Source organism: Atractosteus spatula, chromosome 5 (genome assembly GCF_055471065.1).
Source record: "Atractosteus spatula isolate fAtrSpa1 chromosome 5, fAtrSpa1.hap1, whole genome shotgun sequence".
Lineage (NCBI taxonomy): Eukaryota > Metazoa > Chordata > Actinopteri > Semionotiformes > Lepisosteidae > Atractosteus > Atractosteus spatula.
This window is the reverse complement of record NC_142710.1, coordinates 62,624,706-62,644,122: the sequence shown is the minus strand read 5'-3', so window position 1 is coordinate 62,644,122 and position 19,417 is coordinate 62,624,706. Positions and strand designations below refer to the sequence as shown.

Sequence of the window (19,417 nt, the reverse complement as noted above, 5' to 3'; positions counted from 1 at the left end):
GTTCTTTCTCCTGTTCTGAGACTCAAGCTTGGCTGATTTTACAGATGTGCCGAAGAGCACTTTTCCTGGAAAGAACTTAACGTTTGTGATTCTCATACTAAAGAGAAAAGGGAGATTAGTCGCAAATCAGTGTAGGTGCCTTTTGTTTTATTTTCAGGCGCTGTATTTTTCAGTCCCTTCCATTTCCATTTGTTTTGCATTTATCTGCTTCAGTTTGAAGGGGTGAATTTCTTTAATTTTCAGATTACATCTGAAGGAGGACCTCAGCCTCAGTCCCATATAATTTTTTCCATCGGGAATGAGAAGATTGCTTCAGTAAATAGCAATGGTCTCGTCAGGGGGATTACTGTTGGAAATGTGACCGTGACGGGAGTGGTACAAGCTGTAGATGCAGAAACTGGGAAGCTTGTTATTGTGTCTCAGGTAATTAACTATTTGCACACAAAGCCTCAGGTATTTACTGTTGTCCACAATTTTTTTAATTTGAATTTTCCGATTGTATCCCATTTAAAAAAAAAATAGCTTTTTCTATGTGCGTTGTCTGAAGCTCGTGTGTTTTACTAACAGGATCAAGTACACGTTGAGGTCGTGCAGTTGAAGGCAGTTAGAATCCGTGCACCGATCACAAGAATGAAAACTGGTACCCAGGTAAATATTTGTCAGGAACATATGCAAAATTCCAATTTCATTTTCCCCCCTCGTTTTCAGTCGGTCTGTTTTCCTCTTATTCATTGTTAACAAGTAATAATAATAAAAAATCTATTGAACAATAGACAAATATATTGTATTTTAAAATTCCTGTATTTGTATTTTGTACTCTGATTTAAGCAAGTACCCGAAACTTGCTGCGTCATAGGGATGCTGTAATCTGAGGTGTTAGCCTGCTAATTTTGTCTCCTTTGGATTTAATGTTTTTTTTTTAACATTGCTTATTTTTAGATGCCCGTGTATGTAATGGGAATAACCAGTAGCCAGACTCCATTTTCATTTGGGAATGCCCTTCCTGGCTTGACATTCCACTGGTCTGTCACAAAGAGGGACATTCTGGATATTCAGACTCGACATTCTGAGGTATGTAGGTAGTTAAAGTATGCACACTGAATGCTTCCCTCTAACATCTTTCATCCTTATAAGGATTAAGTAAACTTGGATCAACCATGATTTTGAGATCCCCCTAAAAGTCCTCTGTCAAAGGTGTTCCATCAAGCTTTATTTTGTTTTTAGAAAACATCCTGGTCCTTCAGGTAGAAATATCATTGAACATGTTAGTAATTGATTGCATGAAAGCTGAAGGTAAGAAGGTTTTCCTCCTGGGCAATAATTAATAAATGCTTGCAGGATTCAATAGGGAGCACTCAAAGGTATGTTAACTGAAAGAATGGAAAAGCCTCAGCTGTTACCTTTCAGCCTGCTCGTTTTTTTGCATTTAAATGACCTGTAATTTTTCCAGAATCAGGTCATTTGCCTGCTTTTTGTTTTTGTTCATCATTAAAAGCATGTCTGCGTGGTGGTGGATGGCCAATCAATGTGAGACACTTTTCTGGACATGAAGCCAGGTCCTCTTTAACTACATTTAAATGATGGGTGGACACCACTGTGTGTGGTATATGAACATGATCTAATCAGATAATTTTCTTTGATGCCCGTTCAAATCATTGCAAGTTTAGATTTTGCCTCACTAACGCAGGGGAACCAGGTTCATGTTTGTACACATTTTAGAAGCACAAAGACTTGCATCAGCTGCTGTAAAAATGGGTTTATTTTGTCCCTTCATTACAACCCAGAACCTAGAAAAAAACTTTCCCCAAAAAACCTATACGCAGCTTCTCATTTAGCATCACAGCTTTTGTGTAAACTCTTTAAGCTCTTAAAGTTGACAATATTACTAGTGTCCTCTCTGGGTGTGATCTTTTTATACTGACACTGTTTTCCTAACAGTGTTGGGCTTCCATCTCAGTCCAGGGTTTTCCAAAGCAGAATGATAGTAAAATATGGTCAGGAATAGCATTTTCCAAAAAAGAGTTTATCAAAACCTTTTGAGAGTGGCAAAAGATGACTTTCACAATGATGATTCATTTTTGTCAGTGTGTTTTGTTCTTTAAATGAAGTAAGCTTGTTCTTTACAGTAAAATTTAAAGTGACATAGGAGCCAATGGTTGTCATATGGAGGCCGGATGAAAAATGTCTTTTAGTATGGAAATTGTGATGTTGTCATTCTAGCCAAAGAGCATAGCTGTCAAGAGAAAAATGGGTTATATACTGTAGTTCTCTGTGCCTGAAACCTGAGAAAAAAAAACACTTCACAGGGTGAAAAACATTGGGGAAAGATGATTGTATTTGCTTTAGAGCTTATTGGTCCATATTTATGAAGATGAATTGTAACAAACTAAAAGTGCTGGAAGCTTTATTTAGCATCATATGTTAATTAACCCTGGATTACAGTGGAATGTTTATGGATGTTGTTTGCATAGATTTCCTTAGTACCTTGAAGAATAATTGTTTAGGACAGATTTTTTTTTTACTTTCAGGTATAAGTTTAATTTTTGGTTTTTCAATTAAATGGTGAAGTTCCCAAATTTCAGGGAAACTGTTTACCTGTTACGGCTTGGCTCCAAAAATTCTTTCTCGGACAGCTGTGAAAAGAGTTCATGATGCAACAAATGTGCACTTACCTCTCGGTTCTTATTTTTGAATGTTTTCTGTTTTCTGGCAGGCATCTTTGCAGCTCCCAGCAGAAAACAATTTTGCTATGAATGTATATGGGAGGACAAAGGGAAGAACGGGCTTGAAAGTTGTGGTGAAAGCTGTCAGTCCTGCTTCTGGGCATTTGGAGGGCAATGTACCGGAGCTCTCTGACGAAATACAGATTCAGGTACTGACGTGTAGTTTTTGCTTTGGTGTGGAATGTCTAATTTTGCACGGTATAGTAAAATATTTTTACTACATTTACTATTTACAATCTGCGTAGTAAGATGTTATGCAGCCAGCTATTGGTATTGTAGACTTATATGTGAGTGGGGAACGTTTTGGGCTAAAACATAGACTCTCCTCTCCTGTAAGTTTTGAAATGTATGTGCCTATATGGTATGTCATAACTTTGAAGTTCTTTTTTTGAGTTTCCTCTGATAATATCAATCTGAAGTTTTATAGTTTTGTATCATTAAAAGACTATTCTTGAGAAGATAATGTTTTATACTATTGGTCTAGCAAAAGACACTGCACCTTAAAGTGTGTAATATGGAGAGGTCGTTAGTGGAGTTATCTTTTCTTTGTCTATGTTCATTTTTATTTTGCTTTTCTTTCTGTAGTTTAAGGTCTTGTTGCATAATTATTTTTTAAAGAGAATATAAGGCTCGTCTCTGTCCCAGAGGTATTCCTTCTCTAGATAAAAGGCATTTTAGAAGGGTGAGGTTAAAGCCGATTCCAAATGAGAAGTCATGTACATTTACTTTGAGTTTATTTTAGACAGTGACCAATTACCTTGTGCCTTCATCAAAACTTTGCTTTAAAAAAGATTAGGCAGCAAGTCAAATTTTTCTGCAAAGTGAGATAAGAGTCCCGCGTTTGAGTATTTGCAGACCTTATTAAACTGATGTCTTCTGCTCTGCTCAGCTCAATAATAAATCTTGGTCACTTTAAATAGCTATTTTTATGCAACCAGCATTAAAACTTTAGTAAAGAATTAAATGTACTCTTTCATTCATGAAGCTGTTTATCATTTGTGAGCTGTAAATAATAGAGTAGGCACATTTATTTTTGTTTTTAAAGCTGATGGCAGTGACAGCTAAATGTAAGGGACAATAACTCATTTTTTATTGTTAATATGCATCGGAGGATGATGGTTACAAGGGTTTAGTGAACTGGAGCAGCAGTTATAATGTCTTGTTCAAGAATGTGCCGATTTGTTTTTACTTTCCCGAAACCTTTTATTTAAATTGCTCTAAGCTTGTTTTTATAGTTGGAATCATCCTTCCAACCAATAGAGACATTAGTACTGTTAATTAGTGTCATTGTATTTTCTGCTTCAAGGTTTATGAGAAATTGCACTTGCTGAATCCAGAGCTTGAGGCTGAGGAGATACTGATGTCCCCAAACTCTGTACTAAAACTTCAGACTAACAGGTATGAAGGTCTTAAATTTCAATTTCCTGAAGGCTGACATTTGGAGAATTAAGATGCCTCTTTCACATCTTTCTTGTGGCTTGTTTCCAGGGATGGTGTCGGTGTTCTTACTTACCGTGTGCTGGACTGTCCTGACAAAGCAGTCTTAGTCCAGGTGGATGAGAAGGGCCTGCTCTCTTCGGGCTCGCTTACTGGCACGGCTTCACTAGAAGTGAATTCCCAGGAGACCTTTGGAGTCAATCAAACTATTATTGTTGCTGTGAAAGTAAGTCTTGTCATTTTTCAGATATACATCGGATTACTTTTGTGCAGAAAGTCAAGCCTTTGTATTAAACTACTTAGCTGCTCTTGTGTTCAAAAAGTACCAGCTTTGTGTGCTTTGATTTTAAGATTAGTCTGGCGAGCATACAGATCTTATTTACCATAATGAATTAAGTAGTATGGAAATGGTACAAATGTTCTGAATGAGATGCTTTTTTTGCAGGTGGTTCCTGTCTCATTCCTGAGGCTCAGTACCAGCCCAGTCTTGTACACTGCAAACAAAGAAACTCTCTCTGCCCTACCTTTGGGAACAACACTTACTTTTACTGTTCACTTCCATGACAGCAGTGGGGATGTCTTCCATGCACAAAATTCTCTCCTTACATTTGCAACAAACAGGTACTGTAACTGTAACCCCCTGAAGATGTTCATCTGTTTTCTATAGCCAGTTCTCTTTATTGCTTCGGTGAACAGTGCGTATAAGGCACAGAGACGTCTCCCACACAATTCATTAAATTGGAATGATTTAGATCCTTTCAGCCTCTTGTTTTTCTACAGCTGAATGGACGGTGATTTTTGCACCCAAAATAACCTTTTAATTAGTTAGTCTTTTAAAATAGAAAAGGGTAGATTTAGCATTTCACCCCCAAGAGAAGGTTCCTCTTCTGAATTTCTCATTCTCTTGTGAAGGGAAAGGGAGAATTTCTCTCCTTATGATTTGAATTAAAATGAAGAGAATGTGAGCTTATCCAGTCACCTGAGTTTTCCTTTTGTTCCACTGTTTATTAAAAGAAGTGTCCAGATGTGTGTAGAATAATAAAATGAATGATCCTGATGGTACTCATTTATACAAGGCGTAAAAGGGCTTCACTCTCACTAATGGTTGCACTTTATTAGACAAAGATAGAACTCCTATAAATAAGTAAGTTAGAGATTGTTAAACTTGTAGCTAATCGGGTTTATAGGGTTCATGCAATAATTTGTAAGATGGTGCTTTCCTCATGATTTCACACAGCAAGTGCCTTTCCACCTGAACGAACTAAATTAATGAAAGTAAGTGAAACACAGAAACATTATAGCATTTCTGTCCAGGGTACTAACTAGGAAACCTTTGATTCAGCCACAGACTAAATTGTTTCTATTACTTTGCTTGCAAGCAGCTGGCAGACCATTTGAAAGCTAATGGGGACTAAATAAGTGAGCGTGGAACACAGCAAGAAGCGGGGGAAAACTTAAAACTAGATTTTGAAAGTTGCAGGCCATGTATGACATTACTTTGTCCTTAACATTTTACAGAGTGAAATTCCCACATACCAATTTGGTGTCTGTAAATGTGAAGAAAGTTAGACCACAGGAGATAACATGAACCCACCAGAGGGAGTTTTCAGCAATAAGTGGACTATACAGTACATCTGCTGTTCCAGATGTAAAAGTTTATAGTCTGTTTTTTTTTAAATGTACACTTTTGGCAGCCAAAGGCAATGTTTTTGAGAGAAGCACATAGTGTAAACTTGCAGTTGTCCACGATTTATTCATTGTGTAATCTCAGTTTAGAAGAGAGGTAGCTGCAGCATGGTGCCCTCCTTTGCTTTTAAGTTTATATAAAGAGGCAAGTGAATTCTGATTGTTTATTGGGAATTCAGTTTGCATTAGGTTTTGGTGCACATGTACAATGTCATATATCACCTTTTCTTGTAAAGTGTTTATTAAGAATGCTGCTGCAGATGGTAAACTGGAAGTTCAGTCAACAGCTGTACAGAATCGTTATTGTACTTGTTTACCAGCCTTGTAAATTCTAAATTGCTTTCCAAGTGCTTTTATTTCAGTATAGATCGTTAGCATTTTCAATTCTCATTTACTGAGTGAAACAAAGCCATTAGCACATAAAGAAATCAGCATTGACAGGTTATTTTTTTTTTGCTCCCCTGTAGGGATGATCTTGTGCTGGTTGGGAAAGGACCAAGTAACAACACCTTTATTGTTCGAACTGTGAATGTGGGACTCACTTTGCTGGCTGTATGGGATTCAGAGCAAACTGGAATAGCCGACTACGTGGCTTTACCTGTTAGGCACGTCATTCACCCTGAGGAGGCTGAAAATCTGGTCGTCGGTGATGTTATCTGCTTTAACACTCCTCTTGTGAGTCAAGAAGGTGGGTAATCACAGCCTCCAATGCTCAGAAATTAAGCCGAAACGTTAAACTTTAAAAATGTTAGAAGGCTTCTCTTAATTGGACTTCATTGAAATCCAACTTCATATGTTTCTCAGCAAAATGCGTTTTATTGAGTGCTTTCAAATTTTCCTGAATAAGTGTTTGAGTTTATAGAGAGCATTTATATACTTGATTGGTTTACCTCTGCCACACTGCCTCATGTAATTCTCTGAAAGAATTGGTTTCTGTGAACCCCATTAATCCAAGGCAAGATACTCTTAAACGTCTACTGTGTAAATGTTCTCAAATAATAAATCCAAGTAGACAAGCTATTTATCTTTGTTAGGTAATGTAATAGCAGAACAAGACGCTCTTTAAGGTGTTTAGTCTTTTGTGGGCACTTGTGTAGCTCGCCATCCTAATTAAAACATTGTGAGTCATCTCCTAATACTATATAATACGTTTCTGTGAATTAGTAGCTTTTAGGACACATTTTGTTGAAAACGATCATGCTAATGAATAGTACTCAATAGCTATATATATATTTTAAGTGTTCTTAAATTTTACATTTAAACATTGATTGATAAGCATTTTAAGATGCTGATTTTTGTTTTTTGCACCAGACAGTTTGATAATTTTCTAGCTTTACTTATTGTACTCATTGAAACAACTTTGATCTTAGGAGTTTCTGGAACATGGAGTTCCTCATCTGGAAGTATCCTCCAAGTTGATGCAAAGACAGGCACAGCAGTTGCAAGAGATTCAGGATCTGTCACTGTGTATTATGAAATTCCTGGCCAGCTGAAAACCTATAGAGAGGTAATTCTCTACACTTCCTTCCCATCTGGTAATATAAAGAACAAAGGTACTGTAACAAAGCTTTTTAATCCCAAGAAGCAAAATTGTATTTACCATGAGATACTCTGGTACTATGTGATACAGTGTGGATTACTAGCATTTAGTGCCTTAGTGAACCTTATGCGGGTTCAGAACATTTCTTTCATGTGTAAAACTTTTGTCATAGTCTTGAATTTGAAATAAAGACCCTGAGCCAAATGAGGAAATGAGAACTGCAGCCAATAACTTCATTTGTTTTAAAAGAGGCAGGCAAACAGTTCCAACATTCCTAACTCACTAAAGAGCTGCAGTGTGTTGCTCTATGTTTTCAAAGTTTATGGTTCATATCCAGAAACATTCCTTAAAGGTTTGGGAAGATTTTATTTTCATGAAACTCAGATCAGTAGCATTTTAAGGTCATCCTGTTCCAGTTATTAAATTTTCTCCAAGTCCTTTTTTAAACAGATTATTTGAATGTGTTCGTTAACTCCTGTATGTATATCGGAATTGGGTTGATTATGTGCAAGTCCACTGGCCAAAAACAGCATGGAACGGTGTCTTTTTCTGATGGTATGCAATGTTAACTATTTAGCCATGCATCTTCATGTTGGATGCTCTGTAATAGCAGCCAGATCAGTTATATTTCTTCCTTTAAAGCGTAGAAGAATACTGTTCCAAAGCTTAGCCATCTAATACAGCTGTAAGGTAATGGATCACTATTTTGATTCATGTCTGAGTAGCTCTTGAAACTATTAATTAATGCCTTGGCACAGTTATGGTTCGTTAGATACATCACCTTGCCCTGACTCTTTTGCACAGAGAGCTTCATGGTGAATTATTCAATGGAAGGACATCCCAGGTTGTTATCTAAAATGTTTACAAACCCATTGCATATACCAGCAGTACTGAGTACTCCATCTGTCTATGCTTTCATCAGAATGCTTCTTAACTGCATCACACATCTCATGAGTGGTTTCATACAGTAGTAACATTGCATGCATCTCCTCTTTTGCCTTCAATAAAATATTGCACTATCAACTGCTATAGAAAATACATTAGTCGCTTTGTAGTCTTCCATCTGCTAATCGTAGCACTCTGTGCCATCAAGAAAATGCAGTCTCTCATATGTAGTTGGAAAGTGGACGTTCTTTCACAAGCGGAATCATTTTGTCTTTGTTGGAAAACCGTTGAACGTGTTTTTAGCTGCTTTCATCTAAGCTTCTTTTAAATACATCGGCCAGTGGCTTACTGTAAAGAAAGCTAGTAAGTAGACAAGGCTATTACTTGCAAATAACAAATGAAATAAAGGCCAGAGATTGCATTATTTAACTTTTCATAGTCTGCATTAGTATTTTCTTTTCTGTCAGTGTTTTGTGGGTTGTGTTGTCAAAGTGATGCTTAATATTTGTGAAACCACACACTTTGCAAAGTACAATGCATAGCTCTGTTAATCTGCCTGGCTGCTTGAATATCTTATCAATTATATATAATTTGCTTTGAAACTTTTGGCAAGAACCCTGTCTGGGTGCAGTCCAAGTTTTGATCTTTCAGAGACCTATCAAGCAAAAAAATATATATTTTTACCTCTCTAAAGATGGCAGAAGAGGTGCACAACTAATATTCATCACCAGTGGTTCTCATTAGTCTTTTCTTACTTTCACACCCATGACACTCAGAATGCTAATATGGGTGATCATAAGTGGTTAATAGAAGATAGATCAAAAACCTTGGCTATTACTGGTATAAACTAAAATATGCAAATGAAAAGAACTCCAGCTAAGGTTTTTCATTGATTCAGTAATGCTGTTTAATTTTAGCAAGAGAATATACACACTTGCTCATCCATGTTGTTAATTAAGGTAAATCTTAAAATACATGAATAACATGTTATTTTCTTCCATTAAATCATTTTTTCTAACAATGGAAGAGTCTTTATGAGATATCCATACACCTTAAAGTTAAAGGATTAAGTTCTCCATTTACAACCGAAAACAACTACCGTTTATTATTTTTACTGACTTCTTCATACATTTTTCAAATTTTTCAAACAGACTGTGCTGATGTCTGAAGCTGCTACTGGAGTAAGAAATGAGTGGTGACAATAAGAAACATATTGGTGGTCTCATTTTCTTTACCTTCCTTATTTTAGAGAGCAAGAGGTGTTGTTCCACAATTCCTTAGCCTGAATATACTCACTTATTGAACACCTTATTGAACACTAGTCAATTTTTCTAGCAGGTTTTTTTCCCCACTGTCACTTTTATTTAGTGATCCTTCAATGCAGGTGTGTCTTTAGATCTGTCAGTTGTTTCCGTGTTTATTCTGAGTACAGTAATTAAACAAGTATGTCACTTGCATGAATAATGACATTGCATGTTTTCAACAAAAATAGGATACCTACTACTATTGACTTTAGTATGGATACCATATCTGTTCCAGCCTAAAGCTAGTTTGAGCAAAAGAGTACAACATTTCCTGCATATACTGCAACTGAATTATTCCTGCATTGTTTTCAGAAGAGGTCATTGATGGGAGGTAAAATGTTTAACAGACTGTTCTAGTGACAGAACCATAACATGGCTATAGGAATTTAATTTCTGTATTTAGTGATTACAGAAATAAATTGTATATATTGTTCCATAATGGAGTTTATCAAAATAAGCAATGAGCAAAGGAACCCTGTAAAAATACAATGTTAAAATGTTTAAAGTGTAAAAGACTCAGAAATCCTCTTATATGGAAGTGTGCCTCACCGTACAAGTCATCATTGATTCTTTGAAGCTTTAAATCCCATTCTTGAGGATAGCCAATCCTTGGCATTCTCTTAAAAAAAATAACTCTGGCTGCTCAGTGATAGGAGTGTGAGTTAAACAGATTTATCAACCGATCTGCTTTTTCTGGGGGAGAGGGGTGTTTACTTTAAAGCTTATGAAATCTTTATGATTTGCAGTACTGGACAGAATTATTTCTTTTGCTATTCATGGAACAGCTGTTGTGCTCTGAGCCACTGCACTGTTCCCCAATCCTCTCATGAGCAGTGCCACAGCAGTCTCTGCTCATACAAAGCTGTTTCTTTTATTTAGCTGAGAGCTTTATGCCAAGAAAATGATCCAGATTTGAGCACAAAAATTGTAGATTTGATGACTCATGCTCAAATGTACAAATTTGTCTTTAGCATTCAACCCTTCTCACGCTAAAATGCTTTTTATTTGGTTGGGCCTGCAATTTGATTTTATTCCTCAATGTGAATTAAAAAAAGAACTAGTTTTGTGTTAGTTTGGTATTACTGTTTTATTACAGCATTATTACAGTTTTATGTATTATGAATATCAAATCATGATATACATTAGCCTTCACTTTCTGTAGTGCATCTTCACAAGAAACTTTCAGATTAGGATTTTGTCATTGGTCATTCTACACCATGTACCAGGACAATCTTTGCATTGTGACAGGACATTGGTACACGTCTTAATCAGGCATGAACAACAGGCTAAGGACTGTTTTAATGGGATAGCTGTATATATACAGTAGGGAATTTAATTCTGAAATAAAAAGATTCCAAACTGTGCAGAGGGTTGTGACATGGGCGCCTGAATTGTGCAGACAAAATGTGAATTTTTAAGGCTGTTCAGTTGCATTAAATGTGCATTTGTGCACACCAGTAACATGTAAAATACAGTATAATGGGTTTTTATGCCATTGGTCTCGTGAACTTTTAGCTGAACTCAACCATGAAAAATACATTAACAGTTAGTACGGGTTTAAGTTTAGTTTTCTTAATGGACTCATAAACATGAAGAACCATAATTCATTTTACGTCAGCCTCAATGGACAGCTTTCTGAACAGGCATTGAACAGACATCATTTCATCAGTAAATTATCACATTGCTGTCTGTACTAACCTTTCTAATCATTCTATATGAGGACTTAAAACAGTAAGATTAATAATCAGTAGCTTTGTTTTCATTTTTTTTTAGAAATTAGATTTTGACTCTTGTGCAGTAATTCTTCCAGGAAGCTAAAGTAAATACCGCTAACATAAATATACTGTATTACTGCATTTCAAGAAAGTTTCCACTCGACATTCATGGGAAAAAATCATTTAAATTATCACAGTTCCTCGTACTTGGAGTATTAAATGTACCTCAGAGCATGAGACAAATACAGAGTTTTCAGTACAGAAATGACCCAGACTTCTCGATAAGTCACATATCACCATCTGGTTCATCTCAGGCTCTATAGATTTACCATATTGGTGCAGTAGAATTCCAAATTTCAAACAAGGTCCTGATGGATAAATTAAAATAAATTACGATGGGGGTGATGTTCATTAATGCCCTAATGTACATTACTGAAAACATTGTAATGGGAAAGTTTAGAGATTTAAGATTTAAATAACTTAGCTAGGTTTGTACCTGTTATATACCAAATGAATTGCTACTTCTTGCTTACTAGGCCGGAGATCTAAAAACTACAGATCTCAAGTTATTACCGTACAGATTTATGAACCTGTTTGAATGTTGTCAATTACACTCATTTCAGAACAGGTGTGTCATTAAAGAATAACTGAAACAGAAGCCAGACTTTTTTAATCCTATGGGCTGTTTCCTACATTTTCCCTTGAATATGTTGAATATTGAGCCTATTTCAGGCTCCGTTTCCCTGTGTAAAAGCCCCCAGTTCATGCTGTTCTTACACAGTCCTTGTTGCTCTGATTTTAAGGTTGTGATTACCAGTGCCAGAAGGACAACTATAATGACGCACACTGGAGTAAAGAACACTGGAGGAGAGATGGGTTCCAGGGTTCTAGTTACCACACGAGAAACTGGCACCAATTTAATAGGTAGGATATTATGAAATTAATCATTTGTTGAAGCATGTATAAAGAGCACTTACATTATGTGGAGAACATGATTATAGCTCTGCAGTCTAATAAATCTGTGATGTATACAGAGTTTTAAGAGTTCTTAATTTTCACTTATCTCAATGTTTTCACTACATGGTTATTTTTCATGATCTGCCTGTATTAAAATGACTTCTGAGTGCATCTAGTCAAAGCACTAAGTGTTAAGTTTTCAACCAAATTCAACTTGTATCTTTTAAAATGTATTAATGCTGTCATTTGTGATGTGGTGTATGAATTGGCATTGCTTTTTATAGGCTTATTTTTTATCAAATTCAATTTTTTTTTTCATATTACCTACCGTTTGCAATGAGTGCCTGTTTTCTGTAATGGGATCTGAAGCAGGTTGGAAACCATCTCTTACTTTGTTTTAGTCCATAGAGTTAAAATCTAGAAGACATTGAGGACTAGAAAGTATTGAACAGAATTAGTCTTATCTGATCACCTAGGAATCCATTCTTTCCACTTGCTTGACACTCAGTAGTGTCAGTATCGGCAGCGTGTGCTGAAATGTCCTCATTTGAAAAATCAACGCTGGCTATTAGTGTTGCAATCAAAAGAAAGCGAAGCTCACCTTGATTTTTTGTGAGATACATGTTTGTTGATTCTTTACAATTGTTTTTTTTTCCCCATTTAGGGCTCTGTTCATCGACTCAGATTGAAGCTATCAGCGAGTTACACCCAGAGTCAAGCATCAGCTGTCAGCTCCAGTTCAGCAGTGATGCAGTTGACTTCCCTGCACATGACGTGTTTGTCATAAAAACAGGATTTGATCCAAGTACAGGTACGGATGCCTGGAATAACTGTGGGAGGAGTAATGTGGAAAGAGATGTGTGGGAAATATCTGAAGAGCTGTCTTCACGTATATATGGGTGTAAAGACTGATTCACAATGTCATTACAGGTCTTTTCAATAAGTTTCATTTTGATCTTTGATCAAGTTTTGTGATACTTATGACTGTATCGAAACATTGTATGCTTTTTTTCTGGCTAGTGATCTAATTTGCTTATATACTTTATACTTATAATAACAGTTATAGTAAAGTGTAGGTATCTGGTTCTTCACTCCATTTGTGAATAAAAAAAAAGCTGCCTGAGACCGCTGACCAGTGCAGTAAAACCCATTTGATCATGAAAGTTTTGTGAGAAGGCATTAAAAATCAGGAGGGGTGAGAATGGGGGGGGGGGGGGGGGGTAAACATGAATAATTATTGTGCAGCTTGTGAGTGTCTTTTAATTAAAAGTAGATGAGGCACTGAGTAAATTATACATTAAGTATTAAAGGCTTAAATGATTTTTAACTGAACCTAATATAACTGTTTTGAACGTTCTAGGTTTTTACTCGTGCTCAATGAACGTGCAGCACTTGAATGACCAGCAGTTGAAGGTCCTGAGTACCACAAGAACAGGAGTAATAGTGAAAGTGGGCATTCAGGGAAGCCATTTCTCAGGGGAACAAGATAGCGCTGAGTTACCTGTTAATCCTGGCTTCTATGCTGATCAGAATGAGATCCTCTTGAGCGACCAGCACTTCTCCACCGATCTGACAGTTTACGGAGCCCTGGACATCCTGAGCCACCTGGAGGTGAGACATTAGCACTCCGGAATGGTTTAATTATCTGGCAACCTCTTTCACTTTTCACCATAGGATGAGAAGGCGTTTCATAATTACAGCTGATCAAGAAACGTTCCCTTGTAACAGAATCCTCCTCAAAATCATTTGTGTTCCACCAAATCGTGTAGATACTGATGGGTTTGTCTAGGCTTTAGAATTATTTCTCTACAGATATGGTCACACAGTTCTACAGAAAACTCCACATCTGCCAAATTCCCAAGGAAGGGAAGTAGCCTCTGTCAGTATTTCAGACACACTAAAGATTTTAGACTTTTAACAGAATGTTTTTCTATTGTTCCAGAAGCTGTGAGGACAAATACCAGTATTTAAGATACTAATGCAACTGGCTAACTGAATATGAAAAGGCAACTGATTGTATGAATGTCAAAGCATTCAATACAAAACCATAGAGAACTGAATTATAGCAGCTTCCTCAATGTATAATAGTCATGATTACTTTGAAATCCCAGATGCAGAAGTGGTTTGATGTTTAGCATGAGAATTCTTTGTTTTTGGTTCTTGTTTCTTTTCTGTTTACTGACCTTTAAAGCTGTAATCAGCCATCATTTAGCCATCTGCATTTCCTGTCTAAAGCCGTGATTTCTATTAATAGTAAAGTACTGAAATATTCTTGTGACTCACGTCTTGTCACGTTTTTGCATAATTTCGATTGATTAAAATGTGCAAAATTTGGATTCCTTCTATTTGAACTGTTAAAAATAAAACCACAAAGAGACTGGTAGATCTTAACTGCACAAATAGCTTGGTTTAAACATGCCTTTTTTATTTCCTAATTTTTAGCTATTTTGTGTACTTCTTTGCCAACAGTAATGTGCTAATTCAAGCTGTGATGTGAACAGATATATACTTGACTATAATTGATAACTGTGTAGATCTATTTGAAGGTGGGCAGATCAGAAACATCCTAAAGCAAAGAGCCTTGTGTAATGAAGGTGTGCAACCTCTTCAGGTAACATCAAGCTCCCCTGTCATCGTTATCAACAAGAAGGAGGTCTCGGATGGGTTTCCCAGCTTTGTGAAGTTCACCGTCAGCATTTCTGACCCAAGGCTAATCACTCAGGGAGCCATGTCAGCAAGAATCTCCATATCTAGCCCACTTAATGACCAGTCCATCATTATTCCTGTAACTGCAATCCATGTAACTGACAGAAGCACTGCAATGCAAGGTAGGTTTTCGTTTAATTAGTCGTAGGTGCTGTTCGCATATTTCAGATCAATTGTATTTTAAAATGCTTGCAAAGAGCCGATAATGAACACCATGAATACTGTAAAGTAATTGTTGTAATATCATACGTAAATGTGTTAATGAGGGGGAAATACTGTTTTTTTTAGCTAGTCACTTCCAACAGTTGACCGTTAAAATGTTCATTAAATTAAAACCAGATATCGGACTGCACCTTAAATGGGAGTACTGCACGGAAAATGTGCAAGTTTAAAGTGCAAACAAGTCTAGGTAGTCTAAACTCCTTTTCATCAGTGATGCCTTGTCCTGTGTTGCAGCTGGGTCCACTGTGTCCAGTTCCTGGGAGGGAGCTGGGTTCTTCCAGTGGCTCATCAACTCCTATCAGGTGATGTTCTTCACTCTTTTTGCACTGTTGGCCGGCACTGCTATAATTATCATTGGTAAGTGCTCGTTTATTGCAATGTATTTTTCACTTATATCCGTTACAGTGACTGCTATGGGGCTGCTCATCTAAAGCATCCATTTATTCTTTGTACAGCCTGCCATGCATTCCTGTCACCAAAGGAGCAGGTTTATCATCCAGCATTTATAAGGACCCCTACATCACCAGGTATGGTATAGAAGGCATTGATTATTTCGTTCATGGATTCTGAAATGTAGGGTGCATTTTCATACTATTGTTTTTGTAAAAGATTACCCTAAAGGAGAGCAGTGTGTAATACATCCATTGCAGTTTATAAGCATAAAATAGGTGAGTGACTGTTTTCGTACACCCAGGGCTTTGCTCTATCCAATCACATTTTGTGATGTTAAATCACAATTGTGGAAACGGAAGGTTACTAAGCCAGCCTTTTAAAAACAGAGCTTCTATAAGACACTTGTGCTGAGGCACAAAACAGGTTCTTCATCACAAAAGGGCACTGTACCTGCTTTCTGAGTTAAGTGAAGGATCGAGCGCTGGTGTAATCGGGCAACTGCCACTTCCACAAATGTGCTCAAATAACAGACTTTCAGCTTGAGTGGAGCTATTGTTGTCCACCTTTTCATCTGTGCACACAAATTGCTTTACACCAAATAGTTATGCCTCCCAGTATTTTGTATTAACACTTGTTGCATGTGTCTTTTTAGGGTACGCCTCTCCTCCGTTAAGCCCTTTCAGTGGCAAAGTACCAGCTGACTTGAGGGGCAGTCCTAAACTCCGACTCTTTTCTCCTGACTATAATTCCCGTTAGGATTTAGAACACTGCAATGCAGAACACAGAGGACATTAAACCACCACCTAAAATAACGTGCCTTTCCTATACAATTTGAGACATGGGGATATTACTTTGCAGGATGATTTTGTATTTCTTTCCACATTTTAAGATCAAAATAGGGTGTTGGGGATGTGAAAAAAATAGTATGTTTTGTGTTGTACATGCTTGAAATCCCGTCCTGTTTTTTTAATTTTACAGTATATATATTGTTTATTTGATTTTTTTATTTGTATTTTCTTGTTGCTTGTTTGCAGTGTTAGACTTTTAAAAAACCACTTTGACTTAAAACTGAGGTACCTGGATTTCGCGATAATGTAATTCTTGCTTTGTGTGTTTTTGAAGCTACTGCATTCTGACCTGTGATTCTAACAGAAAAAGGAAAATTCACCTTGTGAAAAAGTTTTATATTAAAGAAAATGTTAGTTGTGGTAAAGCTCAGGAATGTGATACGCTGATGTCCAGCATGGCACAGTAAGTGCAGGCTTTAGATACAGGCACTCCAGGAAAAAGTAGTATGAAGTTTGACTCGGTGTTTTTTGTTTTTGCAGTGCTGTTAATTTCCATAGAAATACAGCAATTTAAATGTGAATGCTTAATTCCTTCATTTGAGCAGCTCACCTTAATCTATTTAATCTTTTCTTATTGACGTAAAATATCAGTTGAGATAAAAGCAAAGACTGAATTATTTTGTGTGTTAAAAATCAGGACAAAATCAAAGTGCTATTTTTATGTCAGTGTTTTATGCACCATAACCTATAAGAGAGTTGCCTGATGAAAGTACAGTAAATGTATTGAATGCCTTAATACCTCGTTAATGTATGAGCCTAAAGCTTTAGCTGTCTGTCCTGTGAAATCTGGTAATGTGAAAAGGTTTTACTGTGAGTCCTTCCTATGCAGCTTACCTTTCTGTGTTAAAGTCATCCACTGGATATAACTAATAAAGGTGAATGATTAGTGTGACAGACACTGTTGACATGCTAGTTCTTGAAAAAAGTATGAAGAAACCAGTTGTCTGTTTATATGATTATTTTTGGTGAAGTTCAAACTGAGTCTGTTTTAATTAAGCTTAAAAGTACCTGCCAAGACTGCAAAGCCAATTTTAAATATTTAGGGATCTAGGAAAGAATTTCTATTTTTGTTATCTGCAGAGTTTAAAAAGTTTGTAACTTGTCTTCGTTTTGCATTTTTAGGAGTGTTTACTTATACGATGCCTTATGAACAGCTCTGTGTGTAAAGCATGTTAAAGTTTGACCGCTTTTTTTGCTAGACGAATTGTTTTGATGGTCATGGCTTATTTTCCATTTTAAATAAAAGCTATTGAGAAAGTTGTAAACCCATAAAGCTAAAAGTAAATTGTCAAGCTTTTGTATTTCTCATTTAATAAATTTGTTTTTGTAAACTTGATGTCTTGGACATTTATTCATACAGGGATGTTTCATTGTGGTGTAGCAGAGTTGAAGTACTTACTGGACTCTTTACCAAGCAAAAATATTACTGTAGACATCCATGCAGGCACCCTTGCAGTCAAAAGTTAGACTATTTTAGAGTCCATGTGCAGTCTTTTTCCGAAACATCCTTTTTATCAGTTTCTGCAGTGTCAGACATTTTAATAAGGATTTGTTCCCAGTGCAGATTACAGTATTTAGCACATCTTTTTGCATCAAAGATACTTTCAAAGTGAACTTTGTGGTTAAAATTAAATTGTCTGAAAAATCACTAGAGGATAATGAACAAAACCAGCTGCACAGACTGTAGAAATATACCGACTGAATGCTTTGCCTTTCTTTAAGAGCTTCAGATTATCTTAACTGGTAAGGGAGCTTTCTCAGAGCAAAAGTCAAGCTTGGTTATGCTATCAGCCAGCTGTGAGTGGGATTCTTTCTGAGTGAGTGAGTGGGATGCCAGCATCACCCTGCAACTCACAACTGGCAGCCCACTGAAGCTCAGCAGGTGTGAACCCGGCCAGTATCTGGATGGGAGACCTCCTGGGAAATCAAAGGTTGCTGCTGGAAGTGTTAGTGGGGCCAGTAAGGGGCGCTCACCCTGCAGTCGGTGTGGGTCCGAATACTCCCAGTATAGTGAGGAGGACACTATACTGTAAAAAGGCACCATCTTTCAGATGTGATGTAAAACCAAGGAAAAGAGTAGGGGTGTTATTCCTATTGGCCTTTACCAATCATGGCCTCCTAATAGTCCCCATCTAAGAATAGGTGTCATCACTCTGTTCTCCTCCCTACTGATAGCTGGTGTGTTGTGAGTGTGCTGGGCTGCTCTTTGGTGGTGGTGGTTGAGGGGAGTTTCCATTACCTGTAAAGTGCTTTGAGTGGAGGATCCAGAAAAGCAGTATGCAAGTGTAAGGAATTATTCTTCTCCAGGTGACAGGGCATGCTGGGGTTGTGAGCTAGAGTTGGAATGTGTGTTAAGGAGGTGCATCCATGTTGTCCTTGTGTAGTACAGGGGCTGTAGATGCATGTCAAAGTGGTACAACACTCGGCAATTTCAAACTGTTTGGGTATGAACTGACAATGGTCAATATGTTGTTTTCAGCAGAAAAGATTTTACGCATTCTTCTCACTCCTGTCTTTCAACTAGAATTTCAAAAAAACTGTTCTGTATTGACCCTACTAATTTCCACCTTAGCCTTACATAGTCTGGCCTATCTGCACTTCCCCTCTTTTTTTCAATTGGTAGTCATTTTTCGCTTCTCCATCTGATGTGCTGTTTAGTGGGGTTGCTGGGGCGGAGTGGCTGCCATGCTTCAATCGGGTGAGTGATGCACTTCAGTGGTGGACGAAGTGGGTCCCCTCTTGTAGGCAAAGCCCTTCGGGATGGAAAGTGCTATACAAATGCTAGAAATTAAGTGCCCCTGCTTTATAGATTTTGCATTCGTTTTAAGTACTTGTTCTTCAAACAAAGTCAGTCAAGGACAGATGTGTCATGCTTTTAAAAATTTATTGTATTATTTGTTTCTGAAGTAAAGAAATGTTCTTTGCCTCACTGAGCGTATTGATATTCTTTGGCAATTTGCTGTGTATTCATAAATAAGGATTGGAAAACAGGTTGAGCATG

The 19,417-nt window shown here is 37.1% G+C and overlaps 1 protein-coding gene across 1 annotated transcript in view; it reads left to right on the top strand.

Annotated features, from left to right (window-relative positions):
* The window catches only part of nup210 (nucleoporin 210), a 39,846-nt gene extending 22,099 nt beyond the window's left edge, over positions 1-17,747 (top strand). The window contains exons 25-40 of the mRNA XM_088917343.1: positions 244-423; positions 568-648; positions 940-1,071; positions 2,714-2,872; positions 4,030-4,121; positions 4,212-4,386; positions 4,606-4,781; positions 6,314-6,534; positions 7,217-7,353; positions 12,094-12,214; positions 12,912-13,058; positions 13,608-13,858; positions 14,859-15,075; positions 15,410-15,532; positions 15,631-15,702; positions 16,221-17,747. Coding sequence (XP_088773469.1) covers positions 244-423; positions 568-648; positions 940-1,071; positions 2,714-2,872; positions 4,030-4,121; positions 4,212-4,386; positions 4,606-4,781; positions 6,314-6,534; positions 7,217-7,353; positions 12,094-12,214; positions 12,912-13,058; positions 13,608-13,858; positions 14,859-15,075; positions 15,410-15,532; positions 15,631-15,702; positions 16,221-16,324 — 2,388 coding nt within the window. The 3' untranslated portion in view covers positions 16,325-17,747. The remainder of the gene's footprint in view (positions 1-243; positions 424-567; positions 649-939; positions 1,072-2,713; positions 2,873-4,029; positions 4,122-4,211; positions 4,387-4,605; positions 4,782-6,313; positions 6,535-7,216; positions 7,354-12,093; positions 12,215-12,911; positions 13,059-13,607; positions 13,859-14,858; positions 15,076-15,409; positions 15,533-15,630; positions 15,703-16,220) is intronic.
* Positions 17,748-19,417: the final 1,670 nt, after the last annotated feature.